The 10,901-nt window shown below is 49.2% G+C and overlaps 1 protein-coding gene across 1 annotated transcript in view; it reads right to left on the reverse strand.

The window, feature by feature from the left end:
* Positions 1-368: 368 nt before the first annotated feature.
* Positions 369-10,901, reverse strand: part of TCTN3 (tectonic family member 3) — a gene marked incomplete at its 5' end in the record, with an annotated part of 13,748 nt that continues 3,215 nt past the window's right edge. The window contains 11 exons of the mRNA XM_006038083.3: positions 369-2,845; positions 3,873-4,010; positions 5,706-5,871; positions 6,525-6,622; positions 7,112-7,207; positions 8,325-8,450; positions 8,553-8,627; positions 9,047-9,082; positions 10,098-10,216; positions 10,307-10,415; positions 10,772-10,901. The exon at positions 10,772-10,901 is cut by the window's right edge and continues 1 nt beyond it. Of these exons, the coding sequence (XP_006038145.1) occupies positions 2,624-2,845; positions 3,873-4,010; positions 5,706-5,871; positions 6,525-6,622; positions 7,112-7,207; positions 8,325-8,450; positions 8,553-8,627; positions 9,047-9,082; positions 10,098-10,216; positions 10,307-10,415; positions 10,772-10,901 (1,315 nt within the window). The remainder of the gene's footprint in view (positions 2,846-3,872; positions 4,011-5,705; positions 5,872-6,524; positions 6,623-7,111; positions 7,208-8,324; positions 8,451-8,552; positions 8,628-9,046; positions 9,083-10,097; positions 10,217-10,306; positions 10,416-10,771) is intronic.

Raw genomic sequence — 10,901 nt, forward strand, 5'->3', positions numbered from 1 at the left:
TGCAGAGGAGAGTTGGCTGAGCCCTACCCAAGCACTTCTAGCACCCAGCTCGAGGGTTCAGGTAAGCTAAATCTTTTCATGCTGGAAGGTCACCAGGCCTCACAGGGCAACCTCAGCTCAGCATTAGCAAAGGATTTGGGCATTTCATGAAGAGGGAAGCTTTTATTTACTTCCAAACAATGTCCAAAAGATTCTTGTTAGCGGTGTTAGACACTTGCATTGGGCAGACCGTTAACATGTGGGGTGAAGCTTTGGGGAATTGTATTGTTTTGCTTTCATGAGTTTATTACTGTAAGCTGCCCTGCACCTTTCTGGTGAGGGCTGTAGAAATGGTATAGATAAATGAATACTCTTGTTGGCTCAGTGCAGGTTGCCTCATGCTGCCTGTGCCCTTCCAGAAGACAGGCAGCAGCTCAATGCATCTCTCTAGAAACTCCCAAGTGAAGAATTGAAATGCATCCTCCACACCGTGCCAGACCATCCCTGCAGCTCTCAAGCACGAGGGACCAAGTGGAGGCTGGTCCCCAGGATGCCTTCACTGAGGCACTGCAATACCTGGGACAGGACTGTCCAACTTCTAAAGGCCCATGGCTACATGCCCCAGAGCCACACCAGCAGGAACAATGGGCCCTCAGGCTGCCTGCCAAACAGGCAAGTGCTCCTCCACCCACCGCCCCACACAGCGTGGCACTTTGCCTCGCCTGCAGGCTCCCATGGGACGGTGCCACACGGACACACTGGGCTGCCAGCCCTCCTGGCACCGCAGGCTGTGCTGCGGGCTGGGCCAGGCAGTGGAAGGGGAGCCCCAAGCTGCTACTGCAGCCAGAGCAAGGGGCAGCAGTGGCCTGCCTGTTAACCCCTTGTGGGCCACATGTGGCCAGTTGGATAGCCCCAGCCTATAAGTTAGGTGCTTTACCCCAGGCAGCAATCCCAAAAGTCAGGGTTCTGTGCCTAGGGTCCCCGTATAGTCTATAAGGAACCTGAAGCATTTCCAGAGCAATTCAGGGACAGCATCTCCACTTCCCACACAGAGTAGGAAGTTATTCCCTTGCAGGGTGGCTCAGCGGGACTAGAGGCCCCTAGCAGTAATCAACAGGAAAAACCACACACAGGAGGTCGTCTGAGCTGCTGCTCTTCCTGTAGCACAGATGTCTGCCTCAGGATCCAGGACCTTAACTGACCAGAGTGTCTTGAAGCTAACACTGAGCAGCATCCTGCAAGGACGTTACAGTACCATGAGGTGCCACGGCTCTCTAGCCGAGACTCTCTGCTCTGACGTAAGGTGCATAATATTGCTGGACTCGCTGCCCGTGAGGAATGACCTTGTCACTAATGCTCCATCCTGCCTGCTTTCTTGTCCCACCGCCCTTGAATTTCTGGCTCTTCTATAGTCATTTCAAAGTGGGAGCTGGAAGGTCTTCCCCAGGCTCTCCTACAGCCCAGAACGTACAGCTATCTCTGGGAGGTGGGCAACTGGACTCTGAATCCCTTGTGGCTGGGGAGGTCATATTAAATGATTCTAAATATTTCCCTTAGTCTTACAACGGTATTCTGACCCCTGCTATTGAGCTGTGAAGCCAGGGCCCTAGGCCACCTCTTGTGGCAGACTACAGTTCCATCATACACTCGCACACCTTTTCTAAAGTCACGTTACTCCCCCCACACACTCCAATCACCCCCAATGGCTCAACCCAGCACATTACATGGTGGTTATCACTGCCAGGGAAGCCCAGCTGGGAGCAGCAGTGGTTCTGATTCCCAAGGGACAGGGCATCTATGGACCTCTGAGTCTCACACTCATCTTGTCAATAAAACGAGTTTCATGAAACAACTCAGAAACTTTTATTTGAAAAGTTACTACAAAATCAGTCGCAAGCTGGCACAGAGGCACTGGGCAGGTGCATGTGTGCAGCACCCCTTCAGCAGTAGCCAAGGGACTACAAAGAAGGGGTGATGCATTTTAAGGCTATCACAAGGCACTAGGTTTCACACAGATCTTCCCTAGAGAAATATCATGCACAGACAACTGCGTGTAAGCCCCCCCTGGGGATAAAGATAAGGGAGCTAAGCACGGGCACCTCCAGAAGTGGAAGCTGTGCTTCTCTTCTCTGAACTGCTTGGCCTTGGCAGGACCTTTTCCATCTGGCCAGAACTACTTTCCCCACCCCCCCTTCGTTTCACATGCAGACTGCCCCTTCTCCCTCCTGTCCCTCAGGGGCATCCCTGGGCTTTACAGATTCCGCAGTCAGAAGGCCACCGACACCTGGTAGATGTCAGTCACACAACCAAATGCATATGTGAAAGGCACGTGGTACTATGAAGGTGGCCACAACGAAAGGATCCGGGTAAGAAGCGGCTCGGGCCTGGATCACATTCTGATGGTAGTATTGCACTGACAGATCTCTCTGCAACAATGGTCCCATCTATCAGCCTGCCTGCGTTTGTCCCCTGTTCACAGGGACAAGCTGGAACTGTTCAGTATGGTCTCAACCAGGTGAGAACAGGCATCAAACGTCATACCTGGGCACATCAGGGATGGATGCGCTTGCAGGCAGGCCCTGTCCACATGGAAACACTGGCAGGAAGAGCAAAGCCTCAGACTCCTCCTGTTCCTTCACTCTCCTCAGAAGCTCACAATGCTCCAGACAGCTAGAGACACCACGAGGGCACCAGGCAGGCCCCCGTGAGAGGCCACACCCCTGCTCAGGGCCACCTTGAAGGGGAAGAAGAAGTCAAATGGGAGTTTCCAGTATGGGGTGGGTTGGCCACGTGGATGCTCTGGCCATTCTGTCAAGTCAATAAAAGTGACGAGAGTTGTCAAAGGCACCACACTCACGTTGAAGGACTGCAGGAGAAAGGAGAGCACCCGCCATTCAGCACCTCTGTTCCACAATCCAGTCTTGCACTCACAAGGCACGTGCATGCCCAGAGCAGGGCCCACCCCCACTCCTCACCCATGCACTGTCATCCTGCAGCCCATGCTGACCTCTTGCTATGCCTCCAGGCTCAGAAGCCCCAGTGCCAGGCTCACAGCCCTTCAACATCCATCCCACCAATCTCAGCAGCACACCATGTCATGATGCTGCTCATGGAGATGCAGGTGCAGAAGCGCCAGAGAAAAGCAGAGGCTGCAGGGACAAGTACAGACATCCTCCATTTCTCTGGCACTGCTGTACAATGCCCCATGGATGACCACAGCCCCTGCCTGCCACTCTTCTGACAGCAGCTCTGGCTGGTAGGGCTGAGGGCCCTTGCTGTCAATGGCAGGTAGGTGTGCTACCAACAAGAGGCACCTCCCAGTGGCAGCAGCTGGCTCCTCCTCCTGCACCCTCTCAGCCCCACTATCCTAGGCAGGAAGCAGAGGATTGAAGTATTCCAAATTTTTAACAGGACAGTGACAACTGATTGGCCCCTTTAGAGTCATTCAGCATTAGAGACATTTCAGAACCAATCAAAAGAAATATTTATTTGTGTAAAATGCAGGCAGCCTATGGGATTCCTGGAAACAAGAGGCTGAACTAAGCTCTGTGGCAAGGTTTAAGAAAGAATAATTCTCTATTTATTTGATTTTGGTAACTATAAAGTTTAATTACAGGGATAAACAGAAGTTTAACTGATGCCACTGTGGCCCGAAACATTGCTCAGGAAGTCTGAAAGAGACCACAGGTAAGCAATTAGTTGGGTACCATCCTGGGCTTTTTCAGCTTCCTGTGTGGAATATAAGATATCAGATACTGGCCACTGACATGGTGAGAGCCACTGGGATCCAGCCCACTAGTACTATAGCTCTACAATCCCCCAATCTCAACTAACCCATCAGTCTAGTGAAACAGCCTTTGGGAGATGGGGTGAATAAAAACTCTATGCTATACCTGTAGGGACCGGCACTGATACGAACACCGTGCTCCCAGCACTTGTGCTTGTGGGTTGGACAAGAGGCCCACCTTTGCCCACAATACCTGGATCTCCAAGGACACGGGAACCACACAGCAGGAAGCACATACTCCAGCCTGGGGGGGAAAAGAGAAACCCACACATTTTCCAAGATTTCAAGGCAAGAAATAACCATTAAGCCCATCTCATCCCCTGCAACATGGGCCCTAGAATCTCACCCAGTAACTTCTGCAGCAAGCCAACACCTGCTTGAACCACGCCATACCTTTTCAAAAGATATCCAGTCTCTAATGTAGGTAATGGAGAATCCACTACGCCTGTAAATTAACTGCTCTGCTTAATGATCGGCACCTTAGTTCTAGTCTGAGTTTGTCTGGCTTCAGTTCTTACACACCAGATCCTGTTATACCTTTTTTGGTTAGACTGAAAACCCTCACATCAGAAATCTCTGTTTAAGTACTTGTGGGTTGTGATGTCTTAACCATAGACAGATTCACTGGATAGAGGAAACTGTCAAGACAGTGACTCAGAAGGATAAAGAATGGTCAGACGCAGCCCAGTGTTAGCAAAGCTATTAAATGCACAGTACTAATGACAAGGAGCTGGGCAGTCTGGGCTCTATTAGAGGCAACCTTAGAGCTACCCAGTGCAACACTGGCTGGAAGATCTGATCCTCTCCTGCCCAGGGATGCTGCTGCCCTGAACTGGGGGTTGGACTAGATCAGGGTGGCCAATCTGTGGCACAGGGAACCTGTGTGTGGTATGCAGCAGATCAGAGTGTAGGCCTCGCTGGAGCTCACACAAAGGTTTTGCAAAAGCATTGGCCAGAGTAGGCCTGATCAAACCTGACAGATGCATGAACTCCTTATATATGCAGAACTTGGCACGTGGGCCAGATATTGGTCAGATGTGCACTCCTGTCAGGAGATAGAAAGGAGAGATGGCTGTACAAGGCATAGAATAGTTCAGTACCAGGATGAAAAGGTTGGAACGGGAACACCCCGACCAGGATGTGGAACAAGTCCATGGTACAGCACGCCTCGAGACAATCAAGATACTGGTGGAATGTAATACACAATTTGTTTGGACCACGGTAAAAAGGAGAAGTGGAAATGACAGGAACTTTGTATTGGGCTAGGGGAGCCTATGTGGTACTGTGCCGATACCTTGTCATGAGCATACATGCATGAATACCTTGTCTGTCAGATCACAAGTGTGTTAGGACCGTGCCTGGTAGATGATAACCCTGGCTGAGGCTCTGTCACTGAACCAAGCCTGTGGTAATTACTGAAGACAAGACAGGTGCTGAGATCTCTTGGCTGCAATTCTTTACTGGCATCGCAGTCCCCGAGACTTCAGCACTAACACCACATCAGTAACACCTGACGAAAACAGCAATGACAACTTAGGGAAGGGACAGGCGGCACAACAGCAAATAGGGCAGACCTCAACCGGTCCCCCTCCAGCCCTACTTTCCTATGATCCTGTGTGTCCATTGGAAACACAAGGCAAAAGAAATTAATTCAGCTAGTTCCTAGCTTGACTAGTCAAAGAGAGACCTCTGAATGATGTGAGCCAAGAGAACCAGAGTCTGTTTGTGTACATTAGGGTCCCTGAAATGATCCTGACAGTGACAGCTGAGCACTGCATCCTATGTCTGACTTCACCAGAGAGCTTCCAACAAAGAGGAATGAGACACGACCTTGTTCTCTCTTCCTCCTCCCCACACCCTCCCATGAAAACTCAATCTTGCACGCCAAGGTTAAGAAGAAGAGTTAAAGACAGAGATGGCTCCCCTGCATTCTTCTTACCTGCATGCTGCAGTTCTTGGTGAGAATGCCAGTCCAGTCTCCGGGCTGGGCTGGATCAGCATTGCCAGTGATGGCCAGGCCCTGTGGGCTGCTCACCTCTTGGAGAGCCTGGTATAACTGGTCCTGGAGGTAACTACAGTTTCCATCCTCCATCCCTTGGGATATGCTGGAAATGGGACCAAGCACCTTTTTTAAAGTAATGACCCCATTTCAAAGTCTCTACTACTTTGGCAATGGTTCCCTGGAGGTGTCAGGGAAGCACCAGTGAAGCCCTCAGCATGAAGCAAACTCATATTGTCCATGAAGTGAGATGGGAAAAATTGAGGGCACCTGGTTGCATTACATGCTGAGAGGCAGTTTAGGTAACCTGCTGTCCCATTAAGAGGGCACTGGGGGAGCTCTATATGCCTTATCACCAGGCACAGAAGGATCCAGATAGCCAGCCCTGTAAGCCACAGAGCACAAATATCATTTCCTAGAGCATTTGATTAACATTCACCCCTTGGATCCAAGCCCTGCACTCCTGCACTGTGCTGTGAAACATGGGTCTAGCACTGGTTGCTCAGAGCCTCCCAAGAGACCCCACCATAAGCAGCTTGAACACTGCTAAGGATGGCACTGTGTTATGGAGGCTTCCCATCTCTGCTGCTACTTGAGCCCTTCAGGCATGCATACAAGACTAATGGAGCCAGCCTGAGGACTTGAGGAAGGAACCACAGGAGCCTTGCACTCTGCCTAGGGGACAGCAAGAAGGTGAATGACCCAAGCTTACAAACCTGTTTGGGAACTGGCAGGGCCAGTGACAGTACATAGTATTACCTGAGCTTACAGCTTGTCCTCACATTCATTCCAAACAGTACTGTGTGTTTGAGTGACTGTGAACATATTCCATCACCCTGGCCCTGTAAAACGGTCACCTGAGGAAAGGGGCTATGCGTCAAGAAGACAAACAGAAGGGAAGATAAGCAACATGGGATATCCATCTAGCCCCCAACAAGATCATCCTGGAGTAAGCAGCAATCTTGCTTGTCATAATAGCAAATCTCTCTCAATGAACACTGAACAACAAATTCACTCTGGTCACCAGTTACACCCCCCAAAAGAGAGTAACCATATCATTATAAATTCATAATCTGTTTCCAGTAGTGCCACAACATGCTTTCCAAATGTGGAAGGATACAGGACGGGTGGTTCATAGCCATAGCTTAGTAAATACAGTAGAACCTAGATCTAGAACCTAGGCCTTGAAACCCCTGTCTTCCACACTGTCCCCACAGGAAAAGGTCTTATAGACCAGGGGCTGCAATGCAACATTCCCAGTTAAGGGCAAAGCCATGGAAGTACAAGGGGTGCTGCCTCACCAGGTGGTAAGAGTGCCAAGTAAAACCTGATGCCAGAAAGGATACATGACGCAGGACACCTTTTTGTAGAGCCAAGAGTGGTGCTCCAGTGATATAGCCAGGGTTTCCACTTCTGGGCAGGGTAGGTGAAGGGGTTCTACTCTGTGAAGAGGCAAAGGGAAGAGGTAAAGCAGGACAGAATGTTACAAATCTGGTGACCAAGCAAGTCAGACTTCCATTCAGTCCAAGTGATCCCATTCATCCATGAGACAAGCAGTGGAAACTGTTCTCATACAAGGGGAGTTCGACCCCATCTAGGCAGGGCTGAATCTGATGAAAATTTATAATCCCCAGAGCTTTATTACATCTTACTGATGGCCCAATTAAACATTGTAAAAATCCCCCCAGAACCGCCTTCCCCACTTAGCCCATCCACAATCCAGGAGCTGGCCAGCCAAGCTGCAGTCGGCCCTGATAGCCCCAGACAGCTCCCAAGGCATCAAGCTCCTGCTGATATGGGAAATGTTACCAACACATTCCCAATCCACACTTCAGTGTTTTCCCTGGGGATGAAATCACTCTCTAGAACTTGCCTGTCCAGGACACTAGACTGAGTCACAGATTCAACTCCCTCACCTATTACACAGTGCCCTGGGGAGGGGTTTCTGAGAAAGACTCCTTCATCTGGATTCTGGATCACTGACCTCAATTTTGCCCCACCTCCCTTGTGGCACACAATCTGCAGGTGGGGCCTCTTCAATCCAAATTCAGACACAGATGTAACATTTCTTCCCCTGCTTGCGCCTTCCCAGGTGAGAACCAGAGAGGCTAAAATAGGCTCAGCACCCTCCAGAGCAATTCCCAGCTCCCAAGTGGGCAGAGGAGAGAAGTGCCTGTGATAGACACCAGCAGCTCTGCCCCTCTCTCCCCAGAATACACCCGAGATCATGATGCTGACACTGGTTTCGTCCTTCTCCGTCCCTGGGAACTCTAGAGGAGCAAGGCACCCAGGCCCTCCAAGCCTGACAAAGACCATGACACCAACCCTGGCTGACCACCCAAACCTTACCTGAGATTAGGCCACTAACCCCCCAACCCCGGAAAAAGTTCACATGTGATTGGGACACTGACCCCTGATCCCCCCCAGCCTGTCATCCAGGGCTCACATGCTACCCTGCCTCTAACTGACCTCCTGACCTGAAGGCTCAAATGAAACTGGAGCATAGACTCACAACCGCAAACCCTGCATACAGCTAGCTACATGAGGTAGAGCACTGACCCAAAAGTGCAATGTGAAGTGCTGCTGCAGAGAGGATCCCCAGGCCTCAGAAATATTGGTCACTTTGAACTGGACAGAAACATTCTGGATTCCATGGGTCCCATTAAACTCGATGTTGTAGATCACCTGAAAGTGCAATATAACAGAGAATAAGAGCCGAGAGAAGGACCTGGGCTGGGTATGTACTTCAGCTCAGCACTGATCTGAAAGTGGGGCTTTCACAGGTACCTCAGAAACAATATTGTGACAGGTACTGCCTTGCATCTGGGGAGCTCCGGGCTGTATGAGAGGGGTGACTTTCACCTGGGGACAACAAAGGTCATTTAAATCAGTACAAAAAGGTAGCCTGCTGCTTCCTCTCTCCAATCCACTTCTCAATCTGAATCCTCTCCTACCCCAACCACAACGGTCTCCCCAATTTACTCCCCACCCTAAGTCTACCCCAGAACCATGGCCAGCCCCCTGCACCAACCCTAACCCCATCTCTTTCTAGCCTGGCTCCAGATCTTTCTTGCATATGCACATAATCTTACAAGTTTTTTGTTACATCAGAGTCCTCTATCAATAGACAATGTGACTCTCTCTCCTCCATAATCTAATCTCAGATACAGAACTACCGTGAATCTATTACCTTGGGTCTGTGACCCAAGGGGCTCACTCTGGATGCCCAGGCTCAGGGTTCCCCTCACTTTAGGTGCAGGAATTAATTCTCAAAGCCTCACCTGCATGGACTGGGTGACAGTCATATTAAGTGGGGTCTGGAAGAGAAAAGCAACAAGTGTGTTGGGTTTGCAAGTGCCACAGGTACAAGTAAGTCATAATCCAGTGCCCAGAAGCCAGTGACAGGCAGTCTTGCCTATTCCAAGACTATGGAACTTTCCACTAACTTGCACTTTAGACTCCAGAAGTGTGCCCCTGTGAACAGGGCACCAAGACACAGACTTTATTCCTGGCTCTGCTAATGACCTGCTGTGTGCACAGCTACATTTATACACAGGCACCATATGCCTGTGCCCAGGCTTCCCACTCCTACAGTCAGGGGATTACATCAGAATCTCAGTTTTCACCTAAGAAAAATTAAGTTTCTGAGCCCCAGGAGGAAATTTGAAACACAAACCAAGCACAGTGGATGCAGTGCCATCTGATACAAAGCAGGAGACACCCTGAAAAAGTACTGCTAAGAATGGGAAAAACAGCCCAACACATCAGTGGGGTCTTAATATTTACACTTTTTATTTACTTTTTAATAAGTTTTGGAGTGTCAGGGACACATCAGAGGACAAGAAGAGCGCTAATGCTGAATAAATATTAAAAAAAAAAAAAAGGATAGCAGATAGCCCAGGTAAGCAGAAGCTAGGGAGCCCAACACCAGTTTTAGAATAAACAATAGAAGAGATGACGTGGGATTCAATCAATGGCAATTAAATATTAGGAATATAAATAATTAATGTCAACTTGGTTTTATGGAGGATAGGTCTCGTCAAACAAATTTTAAATCTCACGCCTTGATGAGATTTAAGTCTGACTCATAAAAGTAACTACATGTAGATGTGTCATCATAGACTTTTGTAAAGCTTCTGATTAGGCAGTGCATGACATTGATTAAAAAGTGAGCAGTACACAATATTACTAAAAGGGCCGCCTAGAAATTGCACACCAGTGAGCTCTGCTGTGGTAACGGGTGAATTAGCCAAGGATAAAATGACAGAACAGTGCAGAAGTCAGGCAGTCACAGCAAGAGGAGGTGCCAAGGCTGGGCAATATGACATGCACCTTTAGCACGGTGAAGTCACGGTAATACGAGGCAGCATCTAGTGCGGGGTCAGTGGTGCAACTGCTACTCAGGTTTGTAAAAGTCCGAGTACAATTTGTGCTTTTGCTCTCCAGGAAACCTTAAAAAAAGTACCAATAGTCATGAAAAAACTGTCAGCAGCCAACAACATCCCAGGAAAATCCCAGACTGCTGTTGCCACCATACTCACCAGCAGGATTGCTGTCAACACAAAGCCTACTGGCTCCCATCCCAACTGGCTGCCTGAGTGTGCTCACTACAGATGAGGCAACAAAGTAGGTCTGGATTGGATCACCCACCTAGAAACAAGATTTGCAGACCTTATAAATACAGTCTTCCAAGAATACCAGGGCCAAATGCAAGATGACAACCATCAGCTCAAGCAAGAAACAAAAACATCACAGCTTCCTTGGGTGTAACACATTATAAAAGTAATGTTCCCAAGATGGTTTTCTGGAATAATTTACAATGCATATGGTTAGTCGGATATGCCATTAAACAACAGCCTGGTTTACTGAACCCCAAATAAGGACTGTGGGGGGAACAGTTAAATGTACATTTTTTTCTATCTTTCTCCCTCCAGCACTGACTCTTGTCACCACTAGGAAACCCAGAGAAAAGTTATGACAGTCTTCTGAGGACTCCTTTAACTTACCCGGTAAAAGGCAGAGGGGGGTGGCATGGGTTGTGATGGTGACACAAAGGATGGGCCACCATACTGCTCCAAAAGCACTGGGAAATTCGATTCTGTAACCTCCTGTGGCTGCTGAAAATAGTTCAGCTTT

The sequence above is a fragment of the Alligator sinensis genome, unplaced genomic scaffold (genome assembly GCF_000455745.1).
Source record: "Alligator sinensis unplaced genomic scaffold, ASM45574v1 scaffold683_1, whole genome shotgun sequence".
In the NCBI taxonomy this organism is placed as follows: domain Eukaryota; kingdom Metazoa; phylum Chordata; order Crocodylia; family Alligatoridae; genus Alligator; species Alligator sinensis.